The 17,396-nt window shown below is 48.3% G+C and overlaps 1 protein-coding gene across 21 annotated transcripts in view; it reads left to right on the top strand.

The window, feature by feature from the left end:
- NFASC (neurofascin) overlaps positions 1-17,396 on the top strand; it is a 178,077-nt gene that overhangs the window by 80,597 nt on the left and 80,084 nt on the right. For 16 of the 21 annotated variants that reach the window (XR_003523066.2, XM_027611556.2, XM_027611553.2 and 13 more), the window contains exon 2: positions 3,666-3,810. Coding sequence is in view for 17 of the 21 variants with exons in the window: in XM_027611556.2 (XP_027467357.1) it covers positions 3,666-3,810 (145 nt within the window). In the remaining 4 variants the exon portion in view is untranslated. The remainder of the gene's footprint in view (positions 1-3,665; positions 3,811-17,396) is intronic. The other 5 variants (XM_027611555.2, XM_027611565.2, XM_027611562.2 and 2 more) reach the window with 1 other exon arrangement.

Genomic DNA, 17,396 nt, shown 5'->3' with positions numbered 1-17,396 from the left:
CACACAGACGCTGAGGTAAGAAGACCAAGAGATAGCAGATTGGGAGCCAGTGAGCAGCCCCAGACATTCCTTCTGGTGACCAGTCGGACATGCTTTGCCTGCCCCTTATTGCTGGGGAGCACGTTCCACTGCCCACTGTGCCCCCTGTAACCCAGGCCTCATTCAGAGAAACCCAGCAGGTGTCTGGCCTTCTAGAAGCTGGAAGCAGTACATAGGATGCCCAGCAACCTGGGAGTGGTCCCCACCCATCTGTGACTGAGAGCCACTCTTCTTGCAGCCTGTGGGATATTGGGTGTCTTTCTTGATCATGGTTCCTCCCCAGAGCATCAGGTGTCCTTCCTGGAACTTTCTTACCCCAGGGTCAGGTAGAGAGTCTTTACCATGGATTCTAAGTCTCCCTTCTCACTTAACCCTGAAGTCCTGTGAGCAATAATGATAAAAACATTGGGGATAGTTAACCTCCTCATCTTTTTTTTTTAAGATTTTATTTATTTGACAGAGAGAGCAAGGGAGCACAAGCTGGGGGAACAGTAGAGGGTGAGGGAGAAGCAGGCTCCCCGCCAAGCAGGGAGCCCAATGCGGGGCTCGATCCCAGGACCCTGGGATCATGACCTGAGCCGAAGGCAGATGCTCAACCATCTGAGCCACCCAGGCACCCCATAACCTCCTCATCTTTAAGGTTCTCTGTCTGTCTGTCTTTATATCTATCCATCTCTCTTCAAATCACAGCTCTCATTTGATACAGCAACCTCATAGGGCAGATCTGATCCCCAGTTTTCAAATGACAGTAAAATATTTGTACAAGGATTTGTTTTGCAAGTGTTTCCCGCACATATCTCACTGTAGCTCCCTGATGCCCTCATATAGGCAAGGAAACTTTTATTAACCCAGATATGCAAATGGGGATATTAAAGAAGCAGCTGTGGAACAGTGGGCCTTTGGGATAAGAACATGGGGGTTTGAATACTGACTCAGTGGGTTTATTCCACCTGTTTCCTCCAGTGTGAAATGGGGATGATGATATCTGCATCCTTCATCATCAGACTGGACTGCTGTTAGGATTAAATAACTATGATTTGAAAGAATTAGCATTCTAATGATTTCTTGTTTCTCAGTCTGTTCTATCACTTAAAATGTATTTGTATTTTGAAAATGTTTTGCAAAGGAGAGAATTACGTAATGAACCAGACATGCCCATCATTGTCTGCAACAGTCATCAGTACAAGGCCAATCCTGTCTCAGCTATACCCCCACCCACCTTTTCTTCTTTTGCTTTATTGACCCATTTTCAAAATAATGAAGTATTTCCCTGACAGCCTCAAAATGGGTTATTTGGAGTTTTAAAAGATATTCTTAGGGATTCGTAGCATATTTGTTATGTTTCAATCTGTTGCAGTTATGATCCTTGTTGATGTCCAGTTTGACCAAGGAAACCTTATTCTGGTTGGCTTTTGAGTCCTTTTGGCATGACTCTTGTAGTCTTTGACACTGCTTTTGTTCTTTTGGTTTGATAAGATGTTCTAGGCTTATCTTGTACAATTGCTGCTTCAGACATTTCCCCAAGGAAGCCTGATTACTTTGGGGTGGGGGCGGATAGTATTTAGAGTTCATAAACTGGATTGCCAGGGGTGCTTAATACTCCTGGGTTGATCCTTGTTTCTAGGTCTTACAGTGAACAGAGCTAGGGAGTATGCTTGTGTGTGCATATGTGTTCATGCATGCATGCATGCATGTATGGAAGATAAAACATAGGAAGGTCATTCTGTTACTGCTGTTAACAATCAGGGCTACAGACTTTTTACCTGATCTCATCAATCTTACATCTGTATCACCATTCAAGAAGAAAATCTTTTTTCTCAGCAACATCAGTAGTATTATTCCTTTGACTTATCCCACAGTACACTACAAAATTCTCAGAATAACAATAAGAAGAATATAATAGTACCATCAATAATATGATTATTGAAAACAGTTTAGGGTTGGAGGGGCACAGGGAGTAGGGCAGTTCCTTTTATGCTTAAGTATATTCTTCCAAGGATATTCAGTCAGATTACTGTGTTTTAATTTCTCTATGTATAGTGCCAACCAACTGGACACATGAACTCATTTGTTGCATTTTATTTGAATTTTAGGCATTTCTTTTAAAAATATTCATTGTGCTTTTATAATTATGTCAGATATTTACATGTTCCAAAGCAAATTCACACAACAAGGTCTATTTAAAACCCAGCTTTTGGGGCGCCTGGGTGGCTCAGTCTTTTAGTGTCTGCCTTCGGCTCAGGTCATGATCCCAGGGTCCTGGGATCGAGTCCCAGCATCGGGCTCCCTGCTCAGCAGGGAGTCTGCTTCTCCCTCTCCCACTCCCCCTGCTTGTGTTCCCTCTCCCACTATCTCTCTCTCTCTCTAAATAAAATCTTTAAAAATAAATAAATAAAACCCAGCTTTTATCCCTGTCCCATCCACCTCATCCCTCCCCCTCTCTGTAGGTTTTTTAAAAAAAAATTTTTTTAAGATTTATTTATTTATTTGAGAGAGAGAGAGAGAGTGCTTGCACAAGGTGGATGGACAGAGGGAGGGGGAAAAGAGAGTCTCAGCAGACTCCTCATTGAGCGAGGAGCCCAACGTGGGGCTTTATCTCACGACCCTGAGATCACGACCTGAGCCCAAACCAAGAGTCTGATGCTTAACTAACTGCGCCACCCAGGCACTCCTTAAATTTTATTTTATGCTTTATCTTTTTATCGTCTTTTTTAAAAAAATAAGCAGATACATATTTATCTTCACATTTCTCTCCCTTTCTTAAATAAATGATAGCACATTAAACGCACTTTTCCCTATCATGTTTTTTCCACTTAATAGTAGAGATCACAACATAGGCACATAGGATATATTTTAGATTCCTAGAACTGGGGTTGCCAATCAAAGAGTGAGTGCATGCATATTTTGATAGACATTGCCACATTCCCCTTTACAAAGGTGGATTTTACCATTTCCTGCAGTCACATTTTAACGTTAAAGCAAATGATTAAGTGAGATATGTTATCTGCACCAAGAAAGGTTAAATGGTTGCCAAGGACTAGCACTGGGCTTGAACCTGTAAGTTCTAACTAACTAGCAGTAACTTCTCCCCATTTTACAGATGAAGAAACTGTGAGACACATGCAGGGAAGTGATCCACCCTAAATAACATAACAAATTAGAACTTCAAATCCATGTCCCCTGACCCTAAAATTAGATCTCCTTTCAATGTTATAGATTTATTTATGGTGAACTCAGTTTGATTATCTGTAGGTGGGGAAGAAAACCTAATAATAGTTCTCCTAAGTTAAGACAATTAATGAGATAATTATGGGTAAATTCCCCCATGAGTATAGGAGAAATTCTCCAAGATACGGCTTAACTTCTTTAGGTGAACAGGGAATCAAGCAATTAGATTATGATGTCAGGACACTAATAATGATCTTATGGACGCGAGAGACCACCAAAGTCTGACATCTTTAGGCACCTTGCAGAATTGCTCTCGTTTCTTGCACAGTGCCTTGAATTTCTTTAAACAAAGATGTCATTATGCTAAGCAAAACTTTCCAAATGGGTGTGGACAACGATGTAATTTCCCAGTGAATGAACAGACTGCAAACCACAAACCTTTTCTCTTTCTTTCCTAGAGTGACCCTGGGGCTCTTTGTGCTTTTGCTTTGTGACAGGTTGATTGACTTATGTGCAATTTGGGACCCTGGAGTTTTCCTTCACGCTGCAGGCTGGAAGAGAGCCTCTGGTACTGCAAGAAGGAGGCTGAATGAGGCAGAGACGGTGAGTAGGGTGAGTGGGGCTTGTCCTGGTGCACGTGGCTCAGAGGTGGGGGTGGGGGGAGATTCTTGCCTCTCCCCTTCTCTTTGATGAGCCAAGGGACTTTGGCTTCCCGAGTCCCGTGAAAGGACATCTCCTTCCTTCTCCCTGGAGCTGGCCACAGAGCCAGACCTCCAGGCTCTCCTTTGCAAGGAGGCTTGCACTGGGGAAGTGCATCTCCAGCAGATGCAGTCAGTGGCATTAGTCTTGTCATTGTCCCAACTGTCCACCTGAATTGAAAAATTGGGAAACAGCTTTGTGACCCGCACTCCCCGCCCCGCCCCACATAGCCTGGCATCCACAACCTGGGAGCCTCCTGAGTGACAGCCTCGGCATATGGGGGGCAGTCCCGAGAACCCCTCCTCTGGGCGGGGCATTGGGCCCCAGCAGATGGACAGCTGTCCATGGCCCAGTGAGCAACCCGAGGCCCACATCACTAAAGCAGACCCTGTGTGCACAGTCTGCATTGTTCCATTCTCAGCTAGAATTTCCTGCAGCCTGCAGCTCCTGTTTTAGTCCCAGGCTGGGGTGGCAGGGGAGGAAACTCGGGAAGTGAAGCCTGCAGTTTTAACGGAGGAGGAGTCACTGGTGACAGATTACAAGCTAGCGGCCTGGAGGCCTGCACAGAGAAAGGTTTCCTTATTCCTGACTCTGGGCACCTCTGCCTCACGGCATTTTGTCTTTCTCTCTCCAGCCCCCTTTCCAGATGTCTTCTGTTCTTCCAGGAGTTGGAGATGGGGCTGACTGGGGCGGGGGGTGGGGGGTGCGTTGCTGGGGGCGGGATGCAGGGAGGGGTTTGAAGGGTGGGAGCAGAGCATGCTGATGACATGGATTTCAGATCTGGACAAAATCCAGCTCTACTTGCTTGGTGACTTTAGGAGTGTTTCTGACTGCTCTAGGCCTGAGTTTCCAGGTTTATACAATGGGGATAATAATGGACATCTTGGAAAGATTTAAGATTAAATGTAAAAAGAGCCCTGCACAGTGCTTGACACGTAGCAGGTGTTCAGTAAAGGAAAGTTATTATTATCTAGCCTATCAACAGAACTCAGATATACTTGTCTTATCAAGGTAGTTTCTGTGTGGGCAAGCTCTTAAAACACTGTCAGGTTTCAAGGACTGCATGGGAAATCCATCTGACCACAGGGCTTTTCGCTGAATCATTGTTACTAAATATTAAACTTGAACATACAGCCTGACTTTGGGGGTGGGAGGCACCATTCTTTTGTCTTACTGTTTTTGGAGGACTGTGATCGTAAAAGTGGTATACCAGGCTATTTTCATGGGCATGTAAGGATATGGAAAACAGCATGGGAACAGACCCCCCGGGTCTGGGACAGAATCGGGAGGTAGTCAGCGTTGCGTTACCATGCCCCTCCCCTCTTGGTGCTTTTTCAGGTACCCTCCCTCTTGTCTGTCCCTGTACCCGCCGGAGGCCCTCATTGCCCTCCCTGGACACCAGCACTGTAGATTGCCTCCCCAGAGCCCCGCCTGAGGACCCCCACCCCTTCTCAGGTGATAGCGGCACCACAGGCCAACGGCACATCTGGCCGGCAGCTGCAGTCACTCCCACGAGAAAACTTGTGCTGGCTTGCACCTCTGAACACTTCCAACCTAACCAGCAATCCCCAGTATGTGTTCAGAGCTTTATTTTTGTAGTGCATCCATTTAATTATGCCATTTGACTTTCATGACCATTCTGTGGTGCGAGCAAGGCTAGGGTCTTCATTCCATTTGACTGAGGAATATACTGAGGCTCAAGAAATCCACAAAATTCATTAGCAGCGGAGCGCATCCTAGAAGTGAGATGCCCTGAATTATAGGCTGTTTTTCTTGCCGTGACATCACACTGCCTTCTCCAGTCTCAGGCACTGGCACCTCATGAGGGGTCAGTGGGTCAGAGGACTTTCAGACACACAGAGAAACCTTTAAAAAGAAAAAAAAATGAGTGCAGAGAGTACATATGAGCAGGCCCATATGGCTATTGAGGAAACAATGAGTTCTGAGAGAAGGGGAGCTGATCCAGGTTTCTTCAGAATGTGATAATCATCATCCTTATAATAATCCACATTCTGAGTGCTCCCCATATGCACCAGGCGCTGTGCTCTGTTCTTGACATCGCTCTCCCATGTAATCCTCACAACACACCTATGAGATAGGGCCCGTTATTGCTCACATGCTGCCGGTGACAGAAATACAGAAAGATGAAGGCCTGTGCCCAAAGCTGCATATCTAAGAAAGTGCCAGGCCTTGAATCTGAAGCCCAGAAGTCCAGCCCTGGGACCCTAACAGTTGGGTTTGGGGTGGTCGCTTCCAAGTCTTCCTGGAAACTCTGGGTAGCCTTCTCTAGGCCCGCCTCCAGCCAGGTTCCAGGTGGGAATCTGATTTCGGAAGCCTCACCAGGCCAGTCCTCTGTTTGTCCTCCTTCCCTCTGGCTCTTCCCCTTTTGTTGTGAGGCCACTGCCATCTGGAGCTGCTCCAGGCATCTGCTCTCAACACACCCCTCCCTCCCCCGTGAGGCACCTTCCCCACTCAGCCTAATCTCTCCCCTTCTCTCCCCCACCCCAGGGCTGCGGCTCCGGGTCCTCACGAGGCACTTGGAGCAGACACCTGCCCTCTGATGCAAGGCAGAGAAACCTCCCAGTTCCCCAGGCCTTCCGCTTCTCAGATAGATCCGTTGGGTTAATTGCACTCACGCTCCTAAGCCCTTCTGCCTGTTGTGGAGAAGCTGGGCCTCCTCTGTCCAGAAACATTCTAACAGGCCACCTCGGACAACGCGAGCTCAGGATGCATGGCTGTGGGCTGCTGGAGAGGGGTCAGGGATCTTCATTAGGAGCTGTTTTGCATGTCCACCCCCTGCCCCAAGACTGATTCCCAGGCCCTGAGGCAGCACCCGTGCTTAGCCACCTTCTCCTGGGGTGCTGAGATCTGCAGGCTATAGGTGTGGGGACGTGGTAGCTGCAGCAGCGAAGTCGGTGATAGATACAACCCCTAACAGCTGTCTACCTCATTTCTCCCAAAGTGATGCAATCTCTTCTCCACCCCTCGGCCTTTGCTGCCACCCCGAGAAACCCACCTTTTTAGCAGAAGCGGGTCTGGTGAGTGTGAGACAGCAAGTCACCTCTGAGTTTCTATTTCTAACAAGAGGACCGCATCTCTAGCCAAGAGAGAGGCGGTTCTACTTGAGGATGGATGCACTTCTCAGGGCATAGGATGCAGAGCTTTCCTCTGCACCGCTGGAGCCAGTCTCTGGTGTAAGCACTGTGGCTGCCAGCACTTTGCACCAGACTCCCAGACACATGGCGCATCTTCTAACACAGGCAGCCACCTTCCCGTCTGTGCCACCTCCCCTCCTCCAGGCTCCTGTATTTTCACACCCCCAGCCTGCAGAAGCCTGCGGGATGGCAGTTAGATCCAGACTGATGTCTGTCTAGGATGTAAATGGAGGAGGCTGGAGGGGGGTGGCAGAAGCCACTCCTTCCTGCTGTCTTCGTCCTTTTCTCCCAGTGCCCCTTTATCAGTCCAGCGGGAATTTTTAAAAATGCAACTGGGGATGTGCTATCCTTGGAATATCAGCGGCTACACCAGTAAGGAGAGCAGGATGGAAGTTACCGCCGAAGAACTGACGTGGCTCTCCCTCTCTGGGGCTGACTCCAGCCAGGCACAGTTGACATCACAGGTCATGGGGCATGGTGGAAGGAGCTGACATGAATAAAGGGTAGGGGTCTCCAGCAGTGTGAAGTGCTTGGGTTAAGAAGACCCTGGCAGAAGCAGGAAAGAGGAGAGCCCAGAGCTGCTTTGGCTGGTCTGGGATCTTACAGGAGCCTCCCTTTCTCTCTGGTCTGAAGTAGACAATGCCTATGCAGATAACCATATGTTGGTTTTAAGAGTGAATAGTAACTGCTTGGCCACAGAGCCAACGTTTGGTTATTTGCACAGGCATTGTGCATTTTGTAGATCTACAAAATAGGCTTGTAGATTCGAAAGCCCAGCTCATCCAAAGCCATGTAACAATGCAATACACCAGCTGTAACTTGGGGAATAGGAGAAAGGACCTATGTGGTTTTTGAATGCCAAGTGTGTGCCAGGCCTTGAGTTAGATGCTGTACGTAAACTTTAGCTCACTAACTGATGTAAAATGAACTGACTCAAAACAATCCATTTAATTCATAATCATCACAACAACCTTTTAGTAAGTGTCTTCATCCCACTCTTAAAGACAAGAAAACTGAGGCTCTAAGAGAGAGTAAACACATTGTTGAAAACCACACAGCAGGTGGATGGCTGAGGGGGTGTCGAAGCCCGGGTGTGTGGCTCCAAGCCCATGACTTTGACACATGCCGGAGGCATTCTGTGTCACTTCCTCTTGAAGCCACGTCTCTGAATCTATGTCTGGTGTGTTTCCCCTGGTCTGCATGATGTCCTAGGGAGTTCATTGTTTATCTCTATTGATTAAACCCAGCCCTCTTTGGCTTTGAACAAACAGGCCCTTGATCCTGTGAAGGACACGGGAAAGAAGTAGAAGCCACTGCCCCCGCCCTCAGGAGGCTCACAGTCTGATTAAGGGGCTGAAGGTCCTCTCTCCTGCATCCTAAACAAGCTTCTCCTCTAACCTTGGCCTCTTTTTTTCCTGTTTGAGCTCAGTCTTTTCAAAAGCTTGTGCTTTTCAAATGGCTTCCGAACCCTGGTCTGTGAAACCAGGCTTAGAATCCCACAAACAGAGGACGGAGTAAGCAGCTTAACATGGGTGATGTTGTGAGGGGATGGATCCAGATGGTAGGTCCTCAGATGGACAGTGGGCTGGACTCAGGGAACCTGGGAACCCACCGGTCAGTGCCTGGTGTAGGAAGCAGAATTTGAAAGATGGCTAGGGCTTAGACGTACAGTGGTCTTCCTTCAGGAAAGCTTCTGAGGGGTTGAGTTTCCTACCTGTTATCTCTGTAGCATGCCCTCTGTACAGCATTTTGCAATGTACTGTGGACTGAGGGACAGAGCTGTGACTCGCCAAAGGTGGCATACAAACTCGTAGCCCTCCGTCGTCTGTTTTAAATCAATATCCAATATATGAAAGTTCCAAGTCCCCAAACCAAATTCTTCCTTAAACTTTTCAACTGACAAATTCTACAATTATCTTCATTTTAACCAGAATTTGTCGGGTCCCATTAAGAAACTTAGTTCAAAAATAAATAAAATAAATAAATCTTTTTAAAAAAGAAAGAAAGAAACTGACTTAGCTCAGTGGGGTGCCTGGATGGTTCAGTCAGTTGAGCTCTTGGTTTCAGCTCAGGTCAGGTCATGATCTCAGGGTCCTCTGCTCGAGGATTCTCTCCCTCTGCCCCTGCTTGTGGGAAAGTGTGCACTCTCTCTCTTTCTATCTATAATAAATAAATCTTAAAAAAAGAAACTTAGCTCATTAAATCCCTTTCAACATTTGAAACTATGTTTGTAAATTTTATCATTCACTTTCCTTTTTGAAATATCACAGTCCTCTAACAAAGCCTTCCCATTCCTTATGTAATTCTTTTTTCTTATTGATATTTTAAATAACAGCTGTAATGAGATACAATTCCCATACCATCACCACAGTTAATTTTAAAACATTTTCATTGCCTTTGCCCTCCAACCCCCAAAAGCCCCATACCCATTAGGGGTCCCTCCCCTTCCGCCACTGTGGTCTTCCTCTAGCCCTAGACAATACTGATCTACTTTCTACCTCTACAGATGTACCTACTCTGGACATTTTATATTAGTGGGACTAATATGTGCAATATGTGATCTTTTACAACTGGCCTCTTTCACTTCGCACAATGGTTTCAAGGTGCATCCATGTTGTAGCGTGCCTCGGCACCTCACTCCTTTTTATGGCTGAGCAGTATTGCATTATATGGATGTACCACATTTTATTTATCCATCCATCAGGTGATGGACATTTGAGTCATTCCACTTCCTGGTGATTTTCGGTTATGCTGCCGTGAACGTTCCTGTGCAGATTTTCCTGTGGACATATGTCTTCCGTTCTCTTTGTACCTAACCAGGAGTGGCGTTGCTGGGTCATCGGATCACTCTATGTCACCTTCTGAAGGACCCTATGTCTTTTCATACTAAATGCAAGCCTCTCTTTCTGGCCTTCTACCTTCCATGTCCATATTTTCTTCCTCCTGGGCCCCTCCTCCTTACCCTACCCAAACCTTGGACCCCACCCTTAGAGACCTGTCACATAGGATTATGATCACTTCCCTCCAGCCTTAACGCTCAGCCACTTTCCTTTAATGACAGGCCCCAGGGAGACAGCTGCTGCTACTGTGGATGTTTCCCCACCCCCTCAGCATGAGGGTGGGGGCCTCACAACCGTGTCTCTCCAGCTGTGAAGAAAGATGTGTGCCTAATTGCTGTGAAACTTTGTCCCTGAGGGTAGAAGACAGGAAGCCAGACAGTGAGAAGCTAGGTTGCTGAATTGGAGAGAGGTGGAGCTCCTTTCTTCTTCCTGGAGGTGCCAGAATTCCTCCCCAAGGGAGTTATTCCCTACCCGGCCTCCCAGGCCACCTTTCCTGGCGTCAGCTTGGTTTATGCTAATGGCTCCGAGGTGGGGGCTGTCCATATATGTTAGCTTCTGTTTCCTTTACAATCTGCTTTACCTGCTAATCTTTATGCAGAAGGAGACTGGCCAGAGCTCAGTTAACCACAAGCAGGGCCAGCGAGTGGAGCCTGACGCATGGAAAGTCACAGATAGCCACAAACCTTATTTAAGCCAGCCCCTGCACAGCATGTTAGCCCAGCTAGTCCTCAGCTACACTGACAACATTGGAGAGCCTATCCCATTCCACGTCTGTTTCCGAGCCCTGCCTCCTAGAGGATGAATGAATAAGCAATAATAATAGGGGGAGGAAACGTGCAGCCCCAAAGAACTTCAGAAAGCTGGCTGGATTGTAGCACCAGTATTGCCCTTCCCCGCGTGGACAGCAAACCGCTGGCCCATACGGGAGCTGCCAACAGGACCAGGCTATGGACCAGGCCACCTGTATACTTTGGGCTTCCCTGCCAGGCCAGGCTAAGATGTGCCAGGCTCCAGCTGGCCTGGATGAGACGATGGAGAGATGAGATGATACAGCAACCCCACTTCCTCCATATATCAGGCTCTATGTACAAGGATGTTCATTGTGGCATTATTGTAATGGAGAAAAAATAAGGAAGAACAACCTAAAAAGGTCTTTGACAAGGAGATGGCTAAAAGCTGTGTGGTGGACCCTCACGGTGCAGTTAGGAAAGAGAATCACTGCAGGCCTCTGTGTCCAAGCTCCACTGGCTTGGTGACCCAACCACTTAGGCTGTGGCAGTCAGATGAGGGCACTGCCCTGCCCCCCTGGAAGTGGCTACACTCTCTTGGTGGGTGCAACCTTCTTGTGGGGCCCCAGCCTGCCTGGTGGCTTATGAATACCAGGGTGCCCTGTAAAGTACTTTGTGCCCCTATAGAGCCTGGTGCAAAAACTGGATATTCACTAGATATTCGTGGCGGTCCCCTTGAGGGAAGGGCCTCTTCCCCCTTTCTTCTCTTCCATTCTCTCCCTCCCTCGACCCCAGCCAAGTGGTTCAGGTTTCAACCTAAGATTAGTTCTGGGTGTTGAGCAGAAAGCAGCTGTTTTCAGCCAAATCCTTAATCTTAAACCCAGGTGTCCCCCCTCGGCTCCCTCCCCAGGTGGGAATCAAGGGCCACCTGATACAGTTGTTCCCCCATCCCCCACTCCTGCTGACCCCTGTGGCCTCTGTAAACTTAGCTGAGGCAAGAAGAAGAGGTGCTGGGTCTGCTGGGTGCCCGTGCCTGCCACTGCCACCAAATGGATCACTAACAACGGTTAAACACAGCCCCTTACTCCTCCCAGTTCTCTCCCTGTGACAATGAAAGGGAGCCAAGGCTGTAACAGCCACTGAGCAGATGGAGACCACCCCCCTCCAACCCTGAGAAGGGAGGTGGGGGAAGGGGGGAGTCGAATCCCATATACTGGGTTTCCTTGGCTATTGGAAAAATCCTACAAGGCAACTGGTTCAACTCCATGAAGGCGAGGAAGCTGGGTCTCTCTGCTCCTGGGCATGGGGAGAGGCCAGCGTCTAGAAGCAGGCTGGTGAGTGATTTCTTAGGCTGTCAAGCCCTGGTGCCCCAGAGGGTTTGGTGTAGTTACAGATTGCACTTTAGAGTGGGAGGTGGGGGCATTGTGTGGGCAGACACTTTCTTAAAGATGCTGAGACATGCGGTCATTCCGTGGGGGTGAGGAGGGGGATGTGGGGAAATGTAATCTTTTGGCAAGTGCTCCCAGAAGAGGAAGCCAAGGACTCCTCCCCGCTGCTTCCCCTTCTACGCTTGTCTTATTCCAGAGATCCTTCTGTCTTTCTCCTCCTTGCTTAGCGCTCTGTCTCTTTGGGACAGGCTGTTGATTGTCAGTAGGGGGCATTTCCAGTTTCCTAGGAAACCCACCCCCTGGCCTTCAGATGCCCGTGAGCAGAGGGAGCGGAGCAGGCTCGGGTCACCATCTGTTGCATCGTTTATTCCTTGGCATGAGAGAGATGGAAGGGAGGTGGCGGTGGGGATCAAAGAGCAGGAGGGGGGGTGGGGAGGAGGGTCCGCTGTAGCGCCCAGGGCAGTCCCTGTGCTGCAGGTGGACTTCAGGACCCAGGACAGCTTCAGGACCCAGGACAGCTACACCAAGCTGCCGGTGGACTTCAGGACGCAGGACAGCTACAAGGAAGCCCTGGGAGGGAATAGGCAGGCTGGGGGTGGATGGGAAAGCAGTTCTGGGACTAGTGCCTGGCACAGCGGAGTCCCTGGATTCTGAGACCAGTCTGTGGGATAGAGAAAACAGGGTGGCCCTGACAGATCAGACAGAAAGCTCTGAGAAGGGGGTTGGGGGGAGAATTTCAGAAAAAAAGGAGATGAGAATGTCTGCTGAGAGGATGCTGGATAGATGCTCCTCTTCGGTTATTGCTGTTTTCATGACTCAGGCTTATACTGTAACAATGGCTTTGTCATATGTGATATTAACCAAGGATTTATAATATACTGATTTGCTGATGGGATAAATATCTCCCAGTAATAGGCAGTGTCTGATGAGATGGCTGTTCACTCATCCTACACACATTTTTTTATACTGTCTCACTACAGAGGGAGGCAAGACGTGGACTCTGAGCTCAAGAAGTTCAGAGTTTGATGCAGGAGACAGACATGGGAATCCCATGGGCAGGAAGAAATGACTGCGGGAACAGAGTTGGTGGCATCCTGGGGAATACAAGGGAAATGCAGGCTACTATTAGCGGGAAAGCGGGGTCAGTGTTGGGATGGGGGGCGGGGGTCACCGTTCAGGGCCTTGGTGAGGAAGGGGATCTGCACTGGAGCGAAGTAAGGGGATAGCATTTCTGGCCTAGGCAAAGCAGGAGCAAAGGTGGCCGAAGGTACAGAAGGCACTTGGCCTGTTCGGGGAGTGGCGTGGGGCCTAGCGCTGGACCAGGTCCTGCTGGAGGAGAGGCTGCATGGGGCGGGAGCCAGATCACAGGGGCTTGAGTGCTGGCCACAGAGTGCAGGGCAGCTCTGTGACCACTTTCTCTGCCCAGACAGATATGATAGAGATGACCACAGGCAGGACATACACTGGCTCTTTGTTTCTTCTTCAAGAAAGAAAACGGGAAGTGAGTGAGAATGTGGTTATTATAGTGGGAACCCGAGCCACTGAATTTTTTAAAGATTTATTTATTTATTTAGAGAAAGAGCTCACGAGCGCAGTGGGGAGGGGCAAAGGGAAATGGGGGCGGGGGGGGTGCGGAGAGAGAAAGAAAGAATCTCAAGCAGACTCCCTGCTGAGCGCAGAGCCTGAAGTGGGGCTCAATCTGATTACCCTGAAATCATGACCTGAGCTGAAATCAAGAATCGGATGCTTAACTGACTGAACCACCCAGGTGCCCTCCTCCCCCTGAGCCACTGATTTATATTGATGCATAAATCATTTGCAACTATTACTGGTTTGTATTGGGAACAAATTAGCTGAGAAATACCCTAGCTCTGAGTTCCGGGTTCCAGCTAAGAGAGGCGCCTGCCTGTCTGCGTGCCCTCCGGCCCAGGGTAGGACACCTCTGAGCTCTTTCAGCTCCCACACACCTGGCCCTGCCCACTTCTTATTTTGAGGTGCCTTTATTGTCTCTTGTCTTTCAGCTGCCCTCTCTGATTTCCGAACAGGTTGCTTCCGGATGGTTATAGTAATACGCCCTATTGCTTTTTTTTTTTTTTTAATCTAATGCAGAATGGTGGAGTTTTATGTGGGCTCTGTTGGGCTTTTATTATCTCTCTGTTCCCTCACAATAGCCTGTGGCAGTGATATGTGAATGTATTCCTTAGTTGGTTTTTGTAGTACTATTCTAGTCATTTCATTATTTATTCTGAGAACTAATTGCTGGCACGTGGCCTCATGGTTCTAATTTGTTGGTATATCCTAGGCATTATTCATTCAGGAGCACAGCCTCCAAGTACCTGCAGAACTGCTTCGTTCATGGCTCTGAGGCATCAAACTGAACATATTCAGTTCCAAGCTCATGCTCTCCCTGCTCCCCAACCACTAACAGATTCATTCCCCTTTCTGTAGTTTTGATACCAATCATTAGCATCATCCTAATCCGGTTTTGCAACCTAGAAACCTTGATGCCGTCCTTCTTCTCACTGCCCGCTACCAATCAATCATCAGCTTCTGGTGATTCTAACTCAGAAAATATCCTCACATCTCAGGGGTCCTTGGATACTGTTAAGCCATCAACCTGTTGCACACATGCTCTCTTACACTGTATCTAGAGAAACCTGTGGTATCTGGAATCTGGGAGAAGATAAGTGGAGTGACAAGGAGAGGAGATGTGGTCTGAGGAACCTCACCCTGGGGGTTTCCTGCCACAGCAGGAGGATGCTGTAGAGCAGAGAATGGCCTGCAACTAAGCCCAGACCAGCCATCTGATGGGCAGAATGATGGGCAGGTCACAGGCCCTGTCTTGGACTTAGGTTTACCCAATGTTCAAAGAAAAGTCTTGGGGTGCCTGGATGGCACAGTAAGTTAGGCGTCCAACTCTTGGTTTCAGCTCAGGTCGAGATCTCAGGGTTATGAGATCAAGCCCTGCATTGGGCTCAGTGCTCAGAGCAGAGTCTGCTTGAGAATCTCTCTCCCTCTGCCTCTCCCACTCGTGTTCTCTCTCTCTAACTAAATAAGTCTTTAAAAAGAAAAGAAAAGGAAAGAAAAGAGAAGAAAAGTCTTGTGTGGAGCAGAGTCATTTGAGGTTGTCAGGAAGGAACACAATAAGAATAGTAAAAGCAGCTTAATTGGTGTTGTGGTTCACTTTCTTATGCTGTATCCATCTGATTCTCCAGCAACAACCATCAGAAGCAGGAATATTTATTTCCATTTTTGAAAATTTTAAGGAGGCTTGGGAAACAAGTAATTTACAAAAAAATAAGTGACAGGATTGAGGCCTTTACTTGGATCTTCCATCCCATAAATATTCCCTACCAGGCACCATGCCAGGCACTGGGACACAAGAATGATCGGGACATGGTCTAAGCCTCAAGAATTACAGAGGTCCCTGGGCGGCTCAGTCGGTTAAGCACCTGACTCTTGATTTCAGCTCAAGCATGATCTCAGGGCTGTGAGATCGAGCCCCAGGTTAGGCTCCGTGCTGAGCGTGGAGCCTGCTTAAGATTCTCTCTCCCTGTCTCTCTGTCCCTCCCACCCCTCGCTGCGCATGCACATGCACTCTCTCTTCTTCTTAAAAAATAAAAAATAAAAAATAAAAAACAAGCCACAAAGAAAAGAGAAAGGTTAAGCCAGTGGCAAGCAAACTACAGCCCTCAGGCCAATTCCAGCCCACTGCCTGTTTTTGTAAATAAAGTTTCACTGGGAGATAGCTATGCCTATTCACTCTCTTATTGTCGGTGATGGCTCTTTCACTACAGTAATAAAGTTCAGTAGTTGTGAAAGAGGCTGTGTGTCTCACAAAGCTCTCACAAAGCCGAAAACACGATCTAGACCTTTACAGAAAAGGTCTCCAATCCTTAGTTTAAACATATAGTTTTACCAGTGTGCTAAGTGCCCCAAAGAGGTAGGATAGAGATGGACACTCTCAGCTCCGCTGGGGGTGGGCAGTGGGGTGGGGGTGGGAGGCACAACGAATTAGTCACAAAGCAGAAGATGCCTGAGCAGCAGGATGTTGCAGACCGAGTAGGAATTAATCACGTGACAAGGAGAGAAGGCCTTTCGGGCACAGAGGATTGGCACTCGTAAAGTGTGGAGGTTGTAAATGGTGTGGCATGCTTAGAAAATGGCATGCCACTTAGCGTTCAGCATTTGGGTAGGGTCCGAGAGCCCTGCAGGAGCCTGAAATCCCAGAGCCTTGCTGTACTCGGGAGTTTAGATATGATTGTATAGACTGACTGGGGTGATATGGAAGGGTTTTCACCAGCACTGATAGGATCAGACGGGGGTTTAGAAAAATCACTGTAATAGCAGCGTGGCAAATGGATTGGACAGAGACCAGTTGGGAGGTTATTGCTGCAGTCCATGAAACATGGCGTGTATTAAAGGTAAGAGAGTGGGAGTGAGTGTGGCGAAGGGAATGGGAGCAAGAGACACCAGGAGGGCATGGTCCAAGGTTCTCGGTGCTTGGTGTGGGGTACGAGAAGAGCTGGGATTTCAGGGTGATTCCCAGGTGTCTGGCTTGGGTGGCTCGGGTGGGTGCCACCAACAAAGACAGAGAATAGAGATAGAGGGACAGGACCCCAGCGGAGACACAGAGAACATCAGGCAGAAGTAGAGGATCTGGCAGTGTGATCAGTGCAGCCATGGAGGTTGGCAGGGCCAGAAAGAAGAGGAGCTCTGGAGTGCTGTTTCAGAGGCCAAGGAGGAAGAAGGTGAGGAGGGATGGATGGAGTGGTTGACAATTGCTGATGCTTCCAAGAGGTCTAGCAAGATAAAGACTGGGAACTCTGGAGTCAGCCATTGGGAGGCCAACGGGAGGTCTGGAGAGAGAGTTCTAGAGTTTGGTTGGAGGAGTGAAAGAGAACTCAGTAAGTAAAGGCAGAAGCCATAGCCCACTCTTTAAACAAAGGAACTTGCATGAGATGAGACGGAGGTGGAAAAAGTTCAGGTATATATAGAGGAGCTGTGGGATCCAGAGAAGATTCTTTTGGTTTTGTTATGAGAGAAACTTGAAGGCGTTTCTCTGCTGAGGCCTGGAGCCAGTTGAGAAGAGTTTGGAAATTGAGGAGCATGCTAAGCGGATAGCTGATGGTCGAGGGCAGGTCTCTGCAGAAGGGTGGGGCTGGGTCCAGCAGAGGCAGACAGGAGGAGGGAGGGACATTTCTTACACAGAAAGTGGAGGCCATGGGAAGCTTAGGCATCCAACCAACATTTCCAGGGGCATTTCAGTTGCTAGTGATAGAAAACTCGCTTCCAAGCGGCTTAAAAATTAAAGGGAAGTTTTAATGTGAGCATATATGCAATGTAAAAACCCACAGTTAGGGCTTGCTTCAGCAAACG

The sequence above is a fragment of the Zalophus californianus genome, chromosome 10 (assembly GCF_009762305.2).
Source record: "Zalophus californianus isolate mZalCal1 chromosome 10, mZalCal1.pri.v2, whole genome shotgun sequence".
Taxonomy (NCBI): Eukaryota; Metazoa; Chordata; class Mammalia; order Carnivora; family Otariidae; genus Zalophus; species Zalophus californianus.
The sequence above is the reverse complement of the archived record's forward strand: the minus strand, read 5'-3'. Positions and strand labels throughout refer to the sequence as shown.